Source organism: Mus musculus, chromosome 3 (genome assembly GCF_000001635.26).
Source record: "Mus musculus strain C57BL/6J chromosome 3, GRCm38.p6 C57BL/6J".
In the NCBI taxonomy this organism is placed as follows: domain Eukaryota; kingdom Metazoa; phylum Chordata; class Mammalia; order Rodentia; family Muridae; genus Mus; species Mus musculus.
The window spans coordinates 135320558-135338831 of record NC_000069.6 but is presented as its reverse complement, the minus strand read 5'-3'; the positions used below and the strand labels follow the sequence as shown (position 1 = coordinate 135338831).

At 40.6% G+C, this 18274-nt stretch overlaps 1 protein-coding gene across 9 annotated transcripts in view; it reads right to left on the bottom strand.

The window, feature by feature from the left end:
* Slc9b2 (solute carrier family 9, subfamily B (NHA2, cation proton antiporter 2), member 2) overlaps positions 1 to 18274 on the bottom strand; it is a 35195-nt gene that overhangs the window by 4014 nt on the left and 12907 nt on the right. For 5 of the 9 annotated variants that reach the window (XM_006502401.4, XM_006502400.4, NM_178877.6 and 2 more), the window contains 9 exons: positions 16776 to 16946; positions 15061 to 15203; positions 14196 to 14323; positions 12563 to 12738; positions 9734 to 9840; positions 8915 to 9064; positions 8141 to 8249; positions 6280 to 6416; positions 2258 to 2478 (listed from right to left, as the gene is read on the bottom strand). In XM_006502401.4, the coding sequence (XP_006502464.1) occupies positions 2258 to 2478; positions 6280 to 6416; positions 8141 to 8249; positions 8915 to 9064; positions 9734 to 9840; positions 12563 to 12738; positions 14196 to 14323; positions 15061 to 15203; positions 16776 to 16941 (1337 nt within the window). In that variant the 5' untranslated portion in view covers positions 16942 to 16946. Of the gene's footprint in view, positions 1 to 2257; positions 2479 to 6279; positions 9065 to 9733; positions 9841 to 12562; positions 12739 to 14195; positions 14324 to 15060; positions 15204 to 16775; positions 16947 to 18274 lie in introns of all 9 variants that reach the window. The other 4 variants (XM_030252930.1, XM_006502402.3, XM_030252931.1 and 1 more) reach the window with 2 other exon arrangements.

Below are 18274 nucleotides of genomic sequence, written 5' to 3'. Positions count from 1 at the left end.
CAGGTTCAGGTGCTTGCAACCAATCTTGATGGCCTGAAGGCTACTCCCAGATCCCACACAGTGGGCAGAGAGATTCTCCTTTGACCTCTACAATTGGATATCACTTTTTTTTTTGGCCTCTCACAGATAAATAATGAAATATACAGGAAACATTAAAATGTAATTCAAATTAAGTTAAAAATGCACATAGGAGGACATGCACATGTTATGTGTAAATACAGTATTTTTCACAAAGGACTTTAGCATCTACTGACCTTAGTATCTGAGGGGGTTCTGAAACTGATCTCCTATGATACCAAGAAATAACTATTTGTTGACCAGATATAGTTTCAGAGTCTGAAAAGGTAGAGAAACAGATGCACCTAGCCCATGATATCTGCTTTTAACCCCTTACCACACAACCAACCTTTGGAATAAAGGAATCCAGTCTACACTGTGAGCAGAAGCATTCAGGAAACAGAAAAACTGTGCCACAGGATAAGTTATTTTCTTGACCTCTAAATGAACGGGTTAGAATCAGAGGCTATTAAGATAATTTTGAATCTAAATGTAACCTTAGAACAGGTTACAAGAGTAGTCCCTAAGACAAGGACAGGCAGGCAATTTGCAGTTTACTGGGTGGGATCCGAATTGTCACAACTCACCAAATTCACAATTCCCACATATGTCAAAAGTACTGCAAGATTAAAATGCACCTTGGGTTCTAGGAGAAAAAGGTTCCCTTGGATGTGAAAAGTGAGGACCAAACACCCGGGGTTTGTGGACAGCAGCACGAAACTGAAGACTGTCCTTGAACGTGGTTCCCAACAAGGCCAAGGTGACCTAGGATGAAGGGGGTCTGTGAGTGATACACAAAGTGCCAGATGGTCTGCTGCCATGTGGGATAAACTGTGACATGTGCAGGTAGGACCTTCCTCTCATTCATTATCGGCTGGCATGCCACAACTTCTTGAGAAAGAAGGTTTCATTTTCACAGAACTTTACAAGGTCTGTGAATGTAATGAGGAGTTTCGTCATCATTATTGTTTGCTTTGTTGTGTATCTGTGTGTATGTCTGTGTCTGTGTTTGTTTCTGTGTGCGTGCATGTCTGTGTGTGTCTGTACGTGTGTATGAGCATATATGTGAGTGTGTGTATGTGTGAGTGCCTGTGTGCATGTCTGTGTGTGTGTGTGTGTGTATGCATCTGTGTCTGTCTATGTGAGTGTGTGCATTTGTGTGTGTGTCTGTGTCTCTGTGTGTATGCTTCTGTGTGACTGTGTCTGTGTGTGTATGTGTATTTTTATGTGTATGTTCTACATGGCTGTGTAGAGATCAGAGGTCAATGTTAAGTGCTTTGCTTTAGTAATTCCTACTGAGTTTTTGAGATAGAAGCTCTCATTAAACGTGGTGCTCACTGATTGGCTAGACTGGCTGCCCATCCAACCCTTGGGATTCACTCATCTCTGCCCACGCTCCAACTCCTGCCTCCAACCAGCACTGGAGTTAAAGGACTACACTGTCATACCCAGCTTTTCTACAATGCTGTTGAGGCCCTCATGCATTCGGAGCAAGCTCTTTAATGACTGCACCATCTTCCTACTCCCTGGATGCTTTTCTCAGAGATGTCTCAATGTGTGTAACCAGGCTTGTCTAGAGCTTATGCTGTAGCCCAGGCTGGCCTTGAAATTCAGGGCAAGCTCCTGCCACAGTCTCTCCTAAGAGCTGGGATTACAGAAATAAGTCACCACACCTAGTAAGGCATGCTGTTAAATGGCAGGGACACTCCGTGTAAAGGCATCTCTGCCTCCAAGTCCTTTACTCCATGTAGACTCACCAGTAGGTGAGTCAGAGACTCTCTCCCATCTCCCTATAGTTCCTAAAGTCATCAGTACAGGTGAGAGGAAAGATATGTCCAATTTCCATATCAATTCCCTAAAACCAAACTGATTTTGTCTTCATGCAGTGGTGCACACCCATAATCTCAGTGCTCCAGAGCCTGAATCAGGAAGTCACAAATTCCAGGTCGGCTTGGGCTATATACTGAGACCTTGTCTCACAAGAATATAAATAACACACTTTCCATTTAACAGTAACCGAAAGCAAGCTCTGGGGAGCAGATGAGGCTATGGACCTTGGTCTTTCTTTTGTTTATTGATTGTGAATTGTGTTTGGTTCTAGTACATTTTGAACTTCAACATTTTCTATTTCAATTTCCATCCTGGTACAATTAGCTTCAGAAACAGTTTTCTAGCCGTTACAATCAACATTTTTGCTTACCTCTGAATGTGTGCAGAAGTCTCTCCTTGAACCTCCTCTTCGGTTCGATGTTCAGATTTCTGAAGAACCCTGGGACCCAGCAAACCAATCAGTAGGCTTCCAATTGGTGCTGTAATGAGGATGGCCAAAAATGCCACCGTCAGCACATCCATCCCATAGTCTTCCAGCTGCTTCTCTCCGTGGGATCTTGCCGTGTCCAGAGCCACAGAGCCAATGGCAGCCTACGAAAGTGTTAGCAAAGATTGGTTGGAAACTAAGACAAGCATGTTTTGAAAGTGATGTATTTTCTCATCTGAGAAAATAAGTTGCTTTTCCTTCTTCTCAACTAACTCAAATCAGTTTTCTTGCACAGTGTCCTGCAGTTGATTTGGTTATCTGCAAAGTCTCCCCCTTTACATGGAGAGTAACACTTCCTTATGCAAATGGTACACGTTGGTCATATATGATAATGTCTGTACCTTTCAAAATACTAGGAAAAAACAGACTCACAATATTATTCAAATGGTATTGTACACAATAAATTTCTTTTGTAAAAGATGAAAGTTACTGTTTGTTTTATATTTTAACTTTAAGAATTTGTATTAGTAAAGATAGTATTTATCCTGTCATGGTCTTTTGGCTAAGATTCAGTTTAGCACCTTTTCTTATCACTTAATATATAAAAAGCTTAAAAGGGTGGTTATATTTATTAGACAAAGGTGAAAATTTAAGTTAATATATTTTCTCTGGAATATACACCAATTCTCAAACAGTCTGAAACACGGAAGTGGTAGCCCTTCAAAATGATGTTAAATTTACTAGTTATTTGGTAAAATTTCTGTCCTAGGAGTTGGTGAAGTATTTTATTTGTGTCTATTGGATTAGATTATAAAAACTTGTATTTTCTTTTAAAGACCAAATGTAATATTATTAGTTTACACAGGGAAAGGTACATTAATGCATCCGATTAACTCCTTATTCCAAGTAGAAGAGCAATGTTTGCTTTGGAGATAATAAAATAAGAGAGAAAGTGTGCATCAGTCACACAATGACAGAGCCTGGCTGCCCACAGGTATCTGAATGCCCTACTTCTTCTGTACTCCAGAATTTCAGCTGGTTCCCGCAGACAAAACATATGTTTTCCTCATCATTATTCTCTAAGTACTACAAGAACTGTTCACATCATATTAGCTATGACAGGTAATTAAGAGATGATTCAAAGAATATAGGAGATATGCTAATGTTATAAGAAATTAATAAACCTTTTGTATAACATCTTGAGTGTCTGTAGATTTGGTACCCATGGGTGTCTTTGAACTCATTCCTTGAAAATAAAAGGAGTGACTGGGTTTGCCTCCACAAGACATACAGTTCCCAACACACTATATATATACATATATATATATATATACATATATATACACACACACATATATATACACACACACATACACACACATATATATAGACACACATATACATATAGACATATATATACATACATACACATATATATGTGTGTATATGTATATATGAAAGCAATATATACAGTATAGACAATATATAGAAAGCCAACTGCCTACATCATATTAAATGGAAAGAAACTCAAGGCAATTCCACTAAAATCAGGATATCCACTCTCTCCATATCTCCATATCTCTACAATATAGTACTTGAAGTTCTAGCTAGAGCAATAAGACAACTAAAAGAGACCAAGGGGATACCAACTGGAAAGGAAAAGGTCAAAGTATTGATACTTGGAAATGAGATGATAGTATAAATAAGCAACCATGAAAATTTTGTGTGTGTGTATATATATACAAAATGCATATATATGTATATATATCATTTATTATTATTTTAAAAATTGCTTTCATGGTAAAAGAGAATCAGCCTTCAATTTAATGTTAAAACAAAACAAAAGTAACATCAGTGATTTTGGTATTTACCAACTAATATTAATAGTAACTTGGAAGCTGCAGCTACCACTTAGACAAATTATTCGATTTATTTTACTACTACACTATCTTCTTCACACTTATGCCATAGAGATATATGTGAAAGTCTGATGAAAAAATGTCTCTGGACTGAATAGATCCATAGTCCATAGCTTAGAATGTAATCACAGCATATATGAATCCTCACAATTGCCCTAAATTAACCTCATATCTGACTTTCATTGCATCGTGGTAAAAGTCTTCATACTCCAAACTGCAAGATAATCTATGCTTGACTTATTTCATGTAATTAACTTGAAAATAGATAATACAGTTATAGATCTATAATATTTGTAAGAAATTGCAACCTATACAATTCTAATTTAATTAGCATTTCCAATATATCCCGATAAATGCATGTTCAACAATGTCAAACAATTCTCTATTTGTTTTGCTTTCTTCAGTACTTGTGTATTTGTGTACAAATTTTGGGTTAAGTAACTGAGATAATGTCATAATGTTCAGTTAGCTATGAGTTAGTTACTATTAACTACTCATTTAGGAAATCAACACAAGAGTCTGCCCCTAACCGTGAGTGACAGTTACAAGGTCCCATTGTTAGCATTTCCTATAGGCTCCACTCAACAGTTAGAAGGCGCCTGTCTCACCTCTAAGGTCTGTGTGGCTCCCGCTCTCTCTCCTTCCCCCTCCCCCTCTCCCCCTTCCCCCTCCCTCTCTTTCCTCACGTCTCTAGCCAGCCTCCTCACTTCTTTGTTTCTCCCTCTCTCCTCTCTCTCTCTCTCTGTCCTTCTCTGTCTTCCTCCCTCCTCTGCCTCTACCCCTCCTCCAGGTCTCAAATAAACTTCTTCTGTAGAAGGCCTGTCCCATGGCTTGATTGTTCAAAGGGACACTTTGGCAGGGCCCCCTGAGGCACCCCCTCTGCCATTTTATAAAACACAACATCCAGTAGATCAATGAAAACATGGATAGCACCAAATTTTCCATATATGATATATTTTTTTTTACCTTATCAAATCAAGAACTTTTACCTTTTAACCTTAAAGAAAAAACCTTGTGGCTTCAATTTGTCAGGTACAGATTGCTCTAAGCAAAACTCTTGGTGTTTGATACTATTATTAAGTAAAAGAACAGTCCTTGAACACAGCACTAAGCTACTCTAAGATACTCCAGCAGTCAGTGTGGGAGTTAAGACAGCTACAACCTGGTGAACAGTGTCTACAAGGCAGACATGTGTGGTAGAGACACAAGCATATCCCACAGTAGTCAAAGCAGGATGGAGCAGGCCAGGGCAACATCGCCCGGTGGCACCCAGAACAGCATGTGTTTTTAAAACTTAAATGTTTCTCTCCATAATTTTCCGTTTGCTATTTTTAGACCATGGCTGCCGTGGGTGACAGACCCACAAACAGTGAAACCATGGATGAAGGAGAAACACAGGAAAGCATTTCTAAATTCTTTTGCAGGCCACATTTGGTGGCATTCACCTCTGAGTTCAAGGCCAGCCTGGTCCAGGACAACCAGGGCTGCAGAAAGAAACTCTTGTCTCAAAACAGAACAAAACAACCTAAATTCCTTTTCAATTACTCTTTCTTTCCTTATGTATAAAGATATGGACCAATCATCAAGCATATGGTTGTTGATGGATTTCCAAACATTAAGATGAGCCATGCTCACTCCCTACTGCCTGCCTCCTCCTCCTCCTCCCCTTCTAATTCCTTTTGCCCTCCCTCCTCCCTTCCTCTTTCTTAGGAGATCTGAGATGAGTTACAAAGGCTCTTTTCAGACTCAGTGTTTTGTATGATAAAAGCTCAGCCCAGCCTGGTCACTACTTCTTTCTAGTCTTACAGGAAGTTTTTGGATTTTTTTAACCTTCTCTCTGGTGAGTGAACCATCATAAATGAGACTTTGAGACTACTGTAAAATCCTCATAACTAACTATCCAACCATGCATCCACTCACCCATTTCTGTCATTTACCAACGGTTTGCTTTCTCCAAACTTAGGTAGGTCTTCTTACTCAGTATTTGAAGGTGTCATCCAGAGGTAACAGCTAAAATGATGTGCCTTTCTATTGATCATTACTTACCTGGACCGTGGCCTTTGGAAGCCAGGCAAAAGAAATAAATATCTTTTCCTTTATGTTAAAGCCAGCGAAACACACCATCAGGAATGTAGTCAGAATTCGTATAAGCACTGCGATGCTGAGGGTTGCAACACAAAGGCCTGAAAGAGATAATTGGGTTTTAGAAATAACGAGACGCTAGGAGAAATTACATTTCAAAATATTCTCAATAGGAGTAATGTTAAAACATTTATTAGAAATAACGTTAAAACATCAAATACAAAACAGTTGCATAGAACTGATAAAGAAATAACAAGTGCAATCATTGCTTGAAATCTTTTCCTTTATAAAACCGGAATTTAATCAAACATATTTGAATTCTTACAAAGAAAATTTAAATTAGATGCTGATGCTTCTGCCTTCCTCCTATTTTGAGACCCATCAGGCCAGTGTCAGTGCATCACACCCTGGGTGCACACAACACTTTACACGTTACAGCAAGACCCACATTTCCCTCTACATGTTTACTTAACACACCAGTTCTCCACCAGTGGGTCACAAACCCTTTGGGGTTGAACGACCCTTTCACAGGGGCTGCATATCAGATGTCCTGCATATCAGATATTTATATTATGATTCATAACAGCAGCAAAGTTACAGTTATACAATAGCAAGGGAAATAATTTCATGGTTGGGGCCACTAGCACATGAGTTGAAGCATTAGGAAGATCGAGAATGACTGATTTAGTATGACTGTGTGAAATGATATACGGGGAGACTGGAGAGATGACTGACTGCTCTTCCTAAGTTCAATTCCCAGCAACCACATGGTGTCTAATAACCATCTGTAATGGGATGCACTGCCCTCTTCTGGTGTGTCTGAAGACAGCGACAGTGTACTCATATCCATAAAATAAATAAACCTTAAAAAAAAAAAAAAGAAATGCGACATTAGAAACCTTTTAGATTCTAAAGAGAACAAAATTGTAAATGGCATATTAAAAGATAGAACAGAGGGCCAGAGAGATGGGGTTAAAGAGATAGTCCCTTAAGGCTGATGCCCCAAACGCCGATGCCCCAAATTCAGTCCTCAGAACTCACTTAAAAAGCTGGATACCTTAGCCTGCATCTGTAACTCCAGCACTCCTCAGATGGGAGGCAGAGACATTTCTGGCCCAGAAGTTTTCAGGCCAGCTTGCCTGAGACATGCAGCACAGCAGCAGCAGCCATGAAAGACACTGCTTCAACAAGGCCAAAAGCGAGAACTGAACCCAGAACCTCCACAGTTGGTCCTCGATACATGGATACACCAGTGTTCACATGCAACATGCAGACAGACACTGGTACCCGTGTTCACATGCAGACCAACAGACTACATCTATACACATTTTTTTGAGATAAATAAGAATAAGGGGGAAGTATTCATAATTCGGTGGGGGTCGGGGAGGTGGCAAGGAACAGATTCCTGGTATGAGTGGAAGAATATTGAGATGTAACGAGAGGGGTGAGATTGCAAATTAGATAATTACAAGGGCAGTGCTGTCAATCAAGACAATCTTAACATGATGCTGTCTGAATGTAGGATAAAGAACGAATGGCAAACGTTCCCATCCCACGAGAACACACTACAGAACTAACTAGTACCTTTAAAATTCTAGCTCTTCATCAGAACGGGCTAGATGAACATCTTTATGTTGGTGGGGGGAGGTGATGCCCGATTTTATACTTAGATTCACAAGTATTATTCTTTAGCCAACCTCTCTGAAGACGTAAGTTATAGTTCTTTATATAATTTGTGACAGTGGTAAACGAATACGTCCTGAAGATATCCAGAGCAGGATCTGAAGGTGCAGTTTTAGCACGAGAACGCCTGAGAGATTCTTACCAACCGTTTCTGCTCTGAGAGACACAATGGAAACCTCTGCTCCAATCAGGCCAAAAAGAAGAGGCTGGAAAACGTCCCAGGTAACTGCAATGACCTTTTCTACCTCTGACTAAAAGAGAAGCAACAAAAACTTTATTATTAAGCTATGATTGATATGGGATAGGGATTTGAGATCTATCAATAAGAAATCAAAGGCAGCTGAGTCCCCAGAGCTCGATGGCTAGCCAACTAATCTAGCTAAACAGGTGAGATCCAAGCTCTTGTGAGACAGGAAGGTTGGGAGTTCAAGACCAGCCTTAACTATACAGGAAATGTGAGGCCAGAATGTGATATGATACCCCCATGTCAAAAAAGAAAAAGAAAAAACAAAAACCAATGCTAATAATTTTAGGTTACTTAATGGTTTGTTACTTTGACTACACAGTTAAGAAAAATATCCACATAGTTCAAATGAGCAATACCTTTGAAACAGCCAGGTGTGGTAGCATAGACCTTTAATCCTAGAACTTGTAGTAGAGTGGGGGATTTCTGTGATGTTTGAAACCAGCCTAGTCTACAAAGCAAGCTCAGTCAGAGGTACACAGAGAAACCCTGTCTTGAAAAAAAAAACAAAACAAAACAAAACCAAAAAACAAACAAACAAAAAACAAACCAAACTAAAAAACCAAAAAACAAACAAACCTCAAAAAAAAAAAAAAACCCACCAAAAAAGTTGAAAAGAAAGAGTTTTATCAAAGAAGGGTCATGAGCAGATGAAGTTACAGTGAAGTTCACCTTCTTGTCAGTCCACCTCATGCCTGCTAGGAAAGCCATGACCAACGTGCAGAGTCCTCCAGACCCCGGGAAGCTAAAATACACACTGCTGAACACAGCGAGCACAGCAAAACCCAGAACCAGAAAGGCTCGCTTCCACACGAGGTTGTCCTGGAATTCAAAATACAAGGTGCTTAGTTCAATTATTTCAAATAACTGATTTTTTAACAACTGACTATTCTATACCTAGGATGAAAACAAGAATGTTATGCACACAATACTTTCTTTAGTTGAATTTCCAGGGCCATTATCACTCTTCTGAAATTTCAAAATATATATATTTATATGTATGTGCATATATATTTCCATATTCATTTTCAATTAAAAAAATTAAGAGTGGAAGAAAATAAGCGTTTGTTTCTCATTATGAAGAACTTTGATCTTGAAGAGAGATGTTTTAAAGATGCTGGAAGTCTTATCTGTTTGACAGCATTAGAATTTAAAGTATTTTGATACTAAACTGGGCTCAAAAAGCCAATATAAATGTTGATTTAGTTAAATACTACACAACTCCTGAAAACTTGCATATCCTATTATTTTGCATCTGATATTGCTCTACAGTGAAACTTGAAATGTAGACAATCCTAACAGCAGCTTTAGGACCCACACACGTAGCTCTCCTGGGCCTCATGCATAGATAGCAGCAATAAAGAAGTCAGCAAGGTAAAGATGGGGACCATTTCCCACGATGTCCTGCAGATCCAGCTTTGAGGAAGGAGTTCTAGAAGGTTCTTCCATTGAGAATTTATAACATGATTTTTCTCGGATTACTTCTTTTACCTGGTCCCTGCTCGGGAAGTACTGGATAAAAAACCCAAGAAAAGATCCAGCTGCCACACCAATTACCACCTCCAAGATGCCTCTGAAGATGTTAAAAACTGTAGATCCTGAAAAACACAAGGAAAGGAACACTTCAGTCGGGACTCTAAATCCATAAATGCACAAATATCAGTCTAACATCGTCAAGCCAAACCACATAACCGCATGGAAGGGAATTCTTACAGACATTTCCTATGACCCATATTTTTATGTGTATGGGTGTTTTGCCTGCATGTATGTCTGTGTACCACATACATGCAGTACCCAAGGAGGCCAGAAGAGGGCCTCAGATCTGGTGCTGGAGTAACAGCCGGTTGGGAGATGCCCTGTGGGTGCTGGAGAGATCAGTCAGGTCTACTGGAAGAGCAGCCAGTGTTCTTAACAGTTGAGCTGTTTCTCCAGCCCCATACTCTCCACATTTTTTATATATAGACTACTTTAAATAAATTCTCCACATTTTTTATATAGATGACTTTATCTTTTAAAATGCTTCTAGCCAGATGCGGTGGAGCACACCTTTATTTCCAGCACTCAGGAGGAAGAGACAGGAGAATCTCTGAGTTCCAGGCCAAGTCTGGTCTACAGAACAGGCTACAGGACAGCCAGGGATAGACAGAGAAAAAAAAAAAAAAAAAAACCCTGTCTCAAAACAAGACGAACAAACAGCTTCTGTCGTCTTTCAAGAAGAGGAAGCACTGCGTTGGACAAACTTTTAAAACCAGTGCCAGGTGTAACTTTGATACTTTCCACAGGCTTATTTAACTTAATACCTTTCTTAAGCCTGCCAAATTACGAAAGACAAAAATCCATCACTCACAGCAGGCTTGCTCTACTGTGGAATACGTACAGATGAATAGGGATAGAACTGGTCGAGTTTTTGAGTTACAAGCACCGAATCTGTAGCTCGAAGTAACGCAAGGATCTGACAAAATAAAACATCTGCCCAGCTCTTTATTGGAAAAACAGTAAGTCTGAAACAAATTACTTGTTAAATTTCCCTAAAAAGGACTTTTCTTTGTGCTGTGACATAATCCCTTTGAAGTATGGCAATGCAAAGGGCTGTAGAAACTGTTTCTCATCATAGCAAACAGGGCTCAGGAAATTTAATTTTGAAAGTCTTTGTTAAGATGTCATTTGAAAATTTGTTAAAATTGTTCTTCATGTAAAGCCATTTTTCTTTTCTTTTTTGTTTACTTTATGTTTGTGGGTATTTTGTCTACATACCACCTGTGTGCCTGCCAGAAGAGGGCGCTCTGCAGTTACAGATGGTTGTGAGCATCAGGTGAGAGCAGGGAATTGAACCTGGGTCCTCTGCGAGAACAGCAAGTGCACTTAACCCAAAGTCACCTCTCCTGCTCAAAAAGCCATTTTCCAATTGTCTTGAGACAAAAGTTCACTGTGGTTTCTTCCTGCTACAGTGAGCATTTCTCTTATTTAAAGCCAAAGCCCATCACATAATTTTACTTGGCAAAGACAGTTTCCTGGGAGGCTAACGGTGTGCTTGTCAAAAAGCACCCTGCTGAATGTGCAGGGTTTGGGGTGAACAGGTCATTTGCCTCACAAGAACAAGGTCCTAGGTCCGTCTCAACTCTGTCAACTAAAAACAAAACAAAAGTCCATCTCTGATGGCAGCATGACGCTCAAGCTATTTCAAGAAAGAATGTGCTATGTGCTGGGTGTGGTGGTGCGCACACTTTTAACTTCACTTCTTGGAAGGCAGAGGTGGGTGGATCCCTGAGTTCCAGGACAGCCCTCTGTACAGCGCAAGTTCCAGGACAGCCAGGGCTGTGCATAGAAACCCTGTCTCGACCCCAGACCCCACCACCACCCCAAAAAAGAATGCACATTAGAATGTAACTAATATGGTTCAGTTTCCTGTATGGTAAAATGTTGTTTAGAACAAACGAAATTCTTGGGCTCCTACCTAAAAATTCAGGAAGTCTAGTCAGGTTCAAACTCAAAACATCTGACAACAGGCCTTAGGGGCAGGCAGAGGCGACACGGCAGTCAGCCAGGAGAATGCACAAGCTGTAGAAAGCTCAGAGAAACTCTTCTAAGAATCCCTGTCTGCTTCTTGATCTTCTTGCCTCCTCTGTGACCTGAAGGCAAACCATGTTGCTTTGAAGCCATGGTTCCTAGTCATGGCTACACTGATTCCCATTCCCAAGGGGGCTCATTTACTTGGTCTAAGGTAATGTCTACATTTAAAAAAAAAAATTAAAGCTCCCAGGGCAATGCTAATCAATAGCTGAGGCTAAGAACTGCTGCTTTAAAGATTCACAATTGGCAAGCAGTGTTAATATAAATATAGAGTCGTATAGTAGAGTAAACTAAAGGTGATTATCCGTTAGGTCTTCATAGGGAATTGGAACATTCATTAGTTACAGAACAAGAAAGTAACGTTGTGAAACCAGGACTTGTTGAAGACTAATTTACAAGGACAGGAGAACAGAATACGCTTCTATTTTAGAATCCCAGCAGTCCTCTCACCTGGACTGCTGTCTCTCCTGTGTGCCTACTACAAAACCTCCTGACCCTTTGTGTGGTTTCTACACTTAAATTCCTAGACCTCTCCAAGAGGAACTACCCTCCTGTAAACCCGCCTCCTTCTGTAAACCCTGCATCCTCCTGTCTTGCTCTCCATCTGTGAGGGCCAAGGCAGGAGTAAGCAGCTTCTGATTTGTGCAGGCTCTGGGGAGGGATCCAGCATCTCCCCCAAACTCATTGCCTTAAGTAGTCATGCCATGGGTTAAACACTGCAATAGCCTAACTCCGGACAGCTGAGATTACCTGTGGAAAAGGCCACGCCTAAGCACGTGTTGAAGCCAGTGATGGCCAGGATGTCATCGAAGCTGCCGGCGGCCATGAGTAAGGTTGGGATACCTTTTCCAACACCGTAGCCTCCTTCCTGCAAAAGGAGCATGGAGGGCACCACGACAGCTGGGGACACGGCACCTACGACAAAACTAAGCAGCTGGGTGTCAGACACCGTGGGCTGGGTGAGCTGCTCACGACCACCACCTCGGAATTCGTAACAGTGCCTCCGTGTTTCTATACTTTTACAGGTTAGGTTAGACTGGATGACTCCAGTCTCTTAACCCAGAAACACCAAACCAGAAACGCACAGGCAGGAAGTTCTATAGAACACTGCTTTTTGAAGTATACCCATGAACAAACTGTTTTGCGATGACTTAGTAGCCCCAAGTCCAAGACCTAGGTTGCCTAAAATATATGTATCATGAGAAATATTGAATTAGTAATGAAGTAGTAATGAAGTTAGGCTCCAGTAGGTGCTTTAAAATTTATATACATATACATACACACACACATATATATGGGGAAAGATGACTCAGTGGTTAAGAGCACCAACTGAGCACTGACTGTTCTTCCAGAGGTCCTGAGTTCAATTCCCAGCAACCACATGGTGGCTCACAACCATCAGTAATGGGGCCCAATGCCCTCTTCTGGTGTGTCTGAAGACAGCGACAGTGTACTCATATAAATAAATTAAATAAATAAGTCTTTTAAAAGTATATATGTATACACATACATATTCATATATACATACACTATATATACATATACACACATATACCTATTACACACATATATGACAGTCATGTTTTAAGGTGTGAAAACTCTCATGAGCATTCTCAACTGCACAAGGCTTCAGCTGGGTCTTGAGATGTGAAATAAGACAACAGATCTGAAGGAGGAGGCTCTGAAGATGTGGGCAGTGAGCAGTGAGCAGTCGGAGCAACTGGGTAACACTGCGAAAAGGTTTCCATACTGACTGTGCTCTGAACACCCACTTCCAGGACTTCACACATATGAACTCATTTCATTACCACCATAACACTATGAAATAGATACAAGTAAGGAAATCAAGTCATGGAGAGACTGGCTAACGAGAAACCACAGAGGAGGAGCTGAAATCTAGGTAGTGGCCCGAGACCTACTTCTGACAGGTAAGAATTTCTTCTTGTCCACCATATGTAAATACTAAATTCTTGCTATATACTTTTAACATATGCCTGTCTCATGGCTCCTACCCACTGGATGTGAAAAATAGGACACTGGAAGGGATGTGTAGGAGAACTGTCAAGTCACAATCGATCTGCTTATGGAGGCTCTGGGGTGGGATCCACCATCTAACTTCCAAGCCTGGAGATTGGGCATAGAGAAAAACAAAAACTAAAACAGCAACCCGCCACCACAGCTTCTTTGGTAGTTTAGTTTACTGCAGTCACTGCAAAAATTAGCTACAGAGACACAAACTCTATCTTACAGCTACACTGTTCAAATGGTGCTGAAGTGACTATGATCTATTTTATGGTGATTAAAAAAATGTTATTTTACATTCTCTTTAATGGAGTCAGGAAGTTCCAAAAGCCGTTTGATATTTTCACATGAAAAGAATTACCCCAGGATGAACCCCCATTGCCATGGCAACCCCATCAGGAAGTGTGAGAGAATCGCAGAAGCACACGCCTCCACGATGCAGGGACCCATGGCCAGTCGCACACACACACCCTTCAGCTTCCTCAGGGCCTGAAAAACAAGAGTGGACACACTATGTTTCTCTGATGGCACGTGGACACTATGACCTCCAGCACTTCCTCAGACCATGCTCCATTGTCAAGGGTTCTTCAGCTAATTAGCTTTAATCTGGCATATCTGCATTCTTTGTGTTTGAGAGACAGTGTGCCCAGGAATCCGGCAACAGGTAACTATGGTTCCTCATGGTAGGTGTTACCATTTAAGAAGGCACGAGATAAAGTTAGTGGCCTCAGTTCATGAAATTGGTGAGTGTTGGGGCCAAGTTTACAGTCACACAGGTGACTTCAGAGTCTGTGCTTCTGACCTACAGACTGCCTGACCATTCATTTGACTTGTGGCTCACGGCCCCAGAATGAGACCAAATGAAGATGTTTGTCTCCATTCATGCATTCAAAGGCACACACAAGGTAAAATGTACGTTCAAAAGCACGCTTAAGACTCATTCTGTTTGGTGGGCAGTTCCTTGAGCCAATGTAGTTAGCGCTGTGTGTGTGTTTTGGGCTTGGCAGGCTGTTTCCTCATAGCCAGCACCTCTATGACTTTATCTGTGTTTCCCCCCCACGGTGACATGTGTGAGAACATCTGGACGCCCACAGTGGCCCTGCCTGGACTAAAACCTCCTCTTCACGCACTGTCCACGTTCATTCCTAAAGCCTAATCATTACGAATACTTGTCGTATCAGAAGAACATGTTTGACATTCGATAATTAGAAACCCATACTCCATACCTTTGAATCTAGACCAAGGCCAGCACGAACCAGAATGACAGAAAGGGCTATGCTTCTCAAAGATGACGACCACTTGTGTTGGATCCGGACGCTATCATTGATGACTGGGATATTCCTCAAGAGAAACCCAGCTAGCAGCATGCCTTGAATGAACCAAACAGGACTAGTTAGGTTTTCAAAGAGTGAAGCTTATTTTTACTTTTTAGCACTTTACATGTGACAGAGACCGCAATGTAGTTTTTCCTTACCCTTACTTAGCCTTTGGATGAAATGAAGTTAAATTCGTAATTAAAACATATATAATAAAAGAATCAATGAAATACTTTATGTATAAAATTTATTAGCATAATTAATATTGCCTGAAGGGTTGGAGAGATGGCTCAGCGGTTAAGAGCACTGGCTGTTCTTCCAGAGGACCTGGGTTCAATTCCCAGCACCCACATGGCAGCTTACAGCTGTCTGTAACTCTGGGTCCAGGGGATCTTGACACGTTCACACAGATATACATACAGTCAAAATACCAATGCACATAAAATAAAAATAAATCTTTAAAAACAAAATTAACATTGTCTAGATAACTGAATACAGAGGGGACATATGGAGTATAGTATTTAGAAGGAATAATGATCAAATTCTCAATGAGATGCTTTAATCCAATTTCAGTTCAGTTGTCCCTGAGTACAAATAGCTCCTAAAGTTATTTACAATGTCAGAGTCCCTGAGCCATCAATAACAATAACTACCTATGTGGATTCTATATTTACCTTCATGGAAGTCAGTAAAATACAGGTAGCACACTTTGTAAAGGTTTAGAAGACATTTATGGTAAACGGACACTACCCTGCCGTGTCAGATGGTGCCTCTTTCTTTATTTACTGTTCACTGTTTACTGACTGCCTTCCTTATTTTATACAAAATGAGGAATGTGAAATCAGTTGTAGACAGATGACCACGACCTCTGCTTATATAATGGACAAATGGTAGGAACTATAACACAGCAACAAGCTTTCAAACTCCAGAGGAACAAGGCTAACAACTCCAACTGAGGCACCCGGGAGGGGAGGAAGTCAAGGGCGTTAGGCAAGTGTAATGTTTCCGGGGCAGAAAGTGGTTACTAAGAAGGCATGAGAAGTTTCACATCCTAGCTATGGATAATTCAGGGTAACTAAACCTGGGCTCTTATAAGGGAATTCTGCCCACATTTAGGCCATAAGCACATATGAAGGTAAAGATCCCTCTGTCAGAGACCTTGAGGTCTCTATTCTCCATGCGTGATCTGCGATAACTTCTTCATACTGTGTCTGCATAAGTGCCACACTTCACACTGATAAACACTTTTACTAAAGTTAGGATACTGTATTAAAATAGAGACAAGCCAGGCAGTAGTGGTCCATGCCTTTAATTCAATACATGGGAGACAGAGGCAGATGGGTCTCTGTGAGCTTGAGGTCAGCCTGGTCTACAGAGCAAGTTCCAGGACAGCCAGGGCCATACAGAGCAACCCTGTCTCAAAACAAACAAACAAACAAACAAACAAACAAACAACCAACCCAACAAAACGAAACAAAAAAACCTCACCAAAACCAAAATATTTACCCTTCATCTCCAGGATAGCAAATACTGAAATTTTTAATTCCTTTATTTCCCAAACTTTTCAGAATAGTTTCTATAACTATCATTTGCTTTGAGGAAATTGGGAAGCATTTAACACTTACCAAGAAGAGGAGGCAGAGGAGGCAATGTTGGAAACTTAATGAGTCCAAAAAGTTTACCTCCGGTGATGGAACAATAGAACAGAATGATAATTCCAAACAGATTTCCTCCAGGAAGACATTCAGGGCCGGTAACTGACCAAACCATGGCCCACAGAAGAACAACCATGGTACCTAAAAAACACCACCAATGAAAAGAGCAATAAACAAACAAACAAACAAACAAACACACACACACATACACACACACAAATAAAACCCAAAACACCAGGAAAACTATGTCTTATATGTAAGCTTTGGTGTATTCTGAAATTATTTTTAAATAAACACAACATCCATATGCAAATGTTTATAACCATAAGTTATAAAGGACATAAGGGACGTGAACAAGTAGGTGATTGCCAACCAGGTTAAGAACCAGGGAATCAGGTCAGCCATGGTGGCACATGCCTTTAGTCACAGCATTCTGGAAGCAGAATAGGCAGAACTCCGTGAGTTCCAAGCCAGCCTGGTCTATAAAGTGAGTTCCAGTACAGCCAGGGATGTTACACAGAGAAACCTTGTTTGGGGTGTGTTGTGTGTGTGTGTATATGTGTGTGTTTGGGGAGGGAGGAGAAATACCATGGAATAAACAGCACCTTGCACACACCTCAGTCCTGTTTCCCTTCACAATGCCAGAAAGCACCACCATCCTGCAACCTAGCACCAGTTAATAGTCCAGAGAACAATCACTATCTCTGTCCTCTTAGCAGAAATCTGAGAATATTTGAACTCCACTTATGGTCCAGTATTTAGGTCTGCCTTGAATTAAACATTAACCATCAGTTCTTTTAGAGTCAATGTTTGCTTAGAATTATCACACTTAAAACCAAAACAAAACAAAAAAGAAAAACCATGGTCCATTGCTGTGTTATCAGAAAATGGGAGTTAATTAACACAGTGACCAAACCCAATGCCTCCTTTTCTAAAATCTCCAAAACACTTTCCCCAGAGATGTAAGCTACTATGACAATGAAATGTCCAAGGCATTTTCAGTATTTTCCAATAGAGTATACAAGCTAAGGTTTCCATAGGATCTTACAGGCAGAACGGAAGGCGCAGCTTTCCAGCTGTTAAGTATGACTTTATTAAAGCATTAGCTGAACTTTTTTTTTTTTAATAATTCTACAATCAGACAGAGTTAAGAGTTTTCCTTTTTCCAGGCTAAGACCACTTTAAAAGTCCCTCTCCTTTCATTCCCCATACTTGCAATACAATCGGGAATGTTATGTGCGTATTGTAAGGTATCCCCAGATCAGGTTTAAATCAGCTAATTATTGATTTGTCACTTATGATGACTTTGGAAAAACATAACTTTCATGTAATAATTGCTTCTTAAGAGGAGGATGCAGAAGTGAAAACTGAACAAAGCCATCAACCTCAGGAGTGGACCCAGAGGAAAACAGTGAGCACACGTTTATCTACCAGGAGCTCTCATCGCTCAGGAACGTTCTGAAGAACTC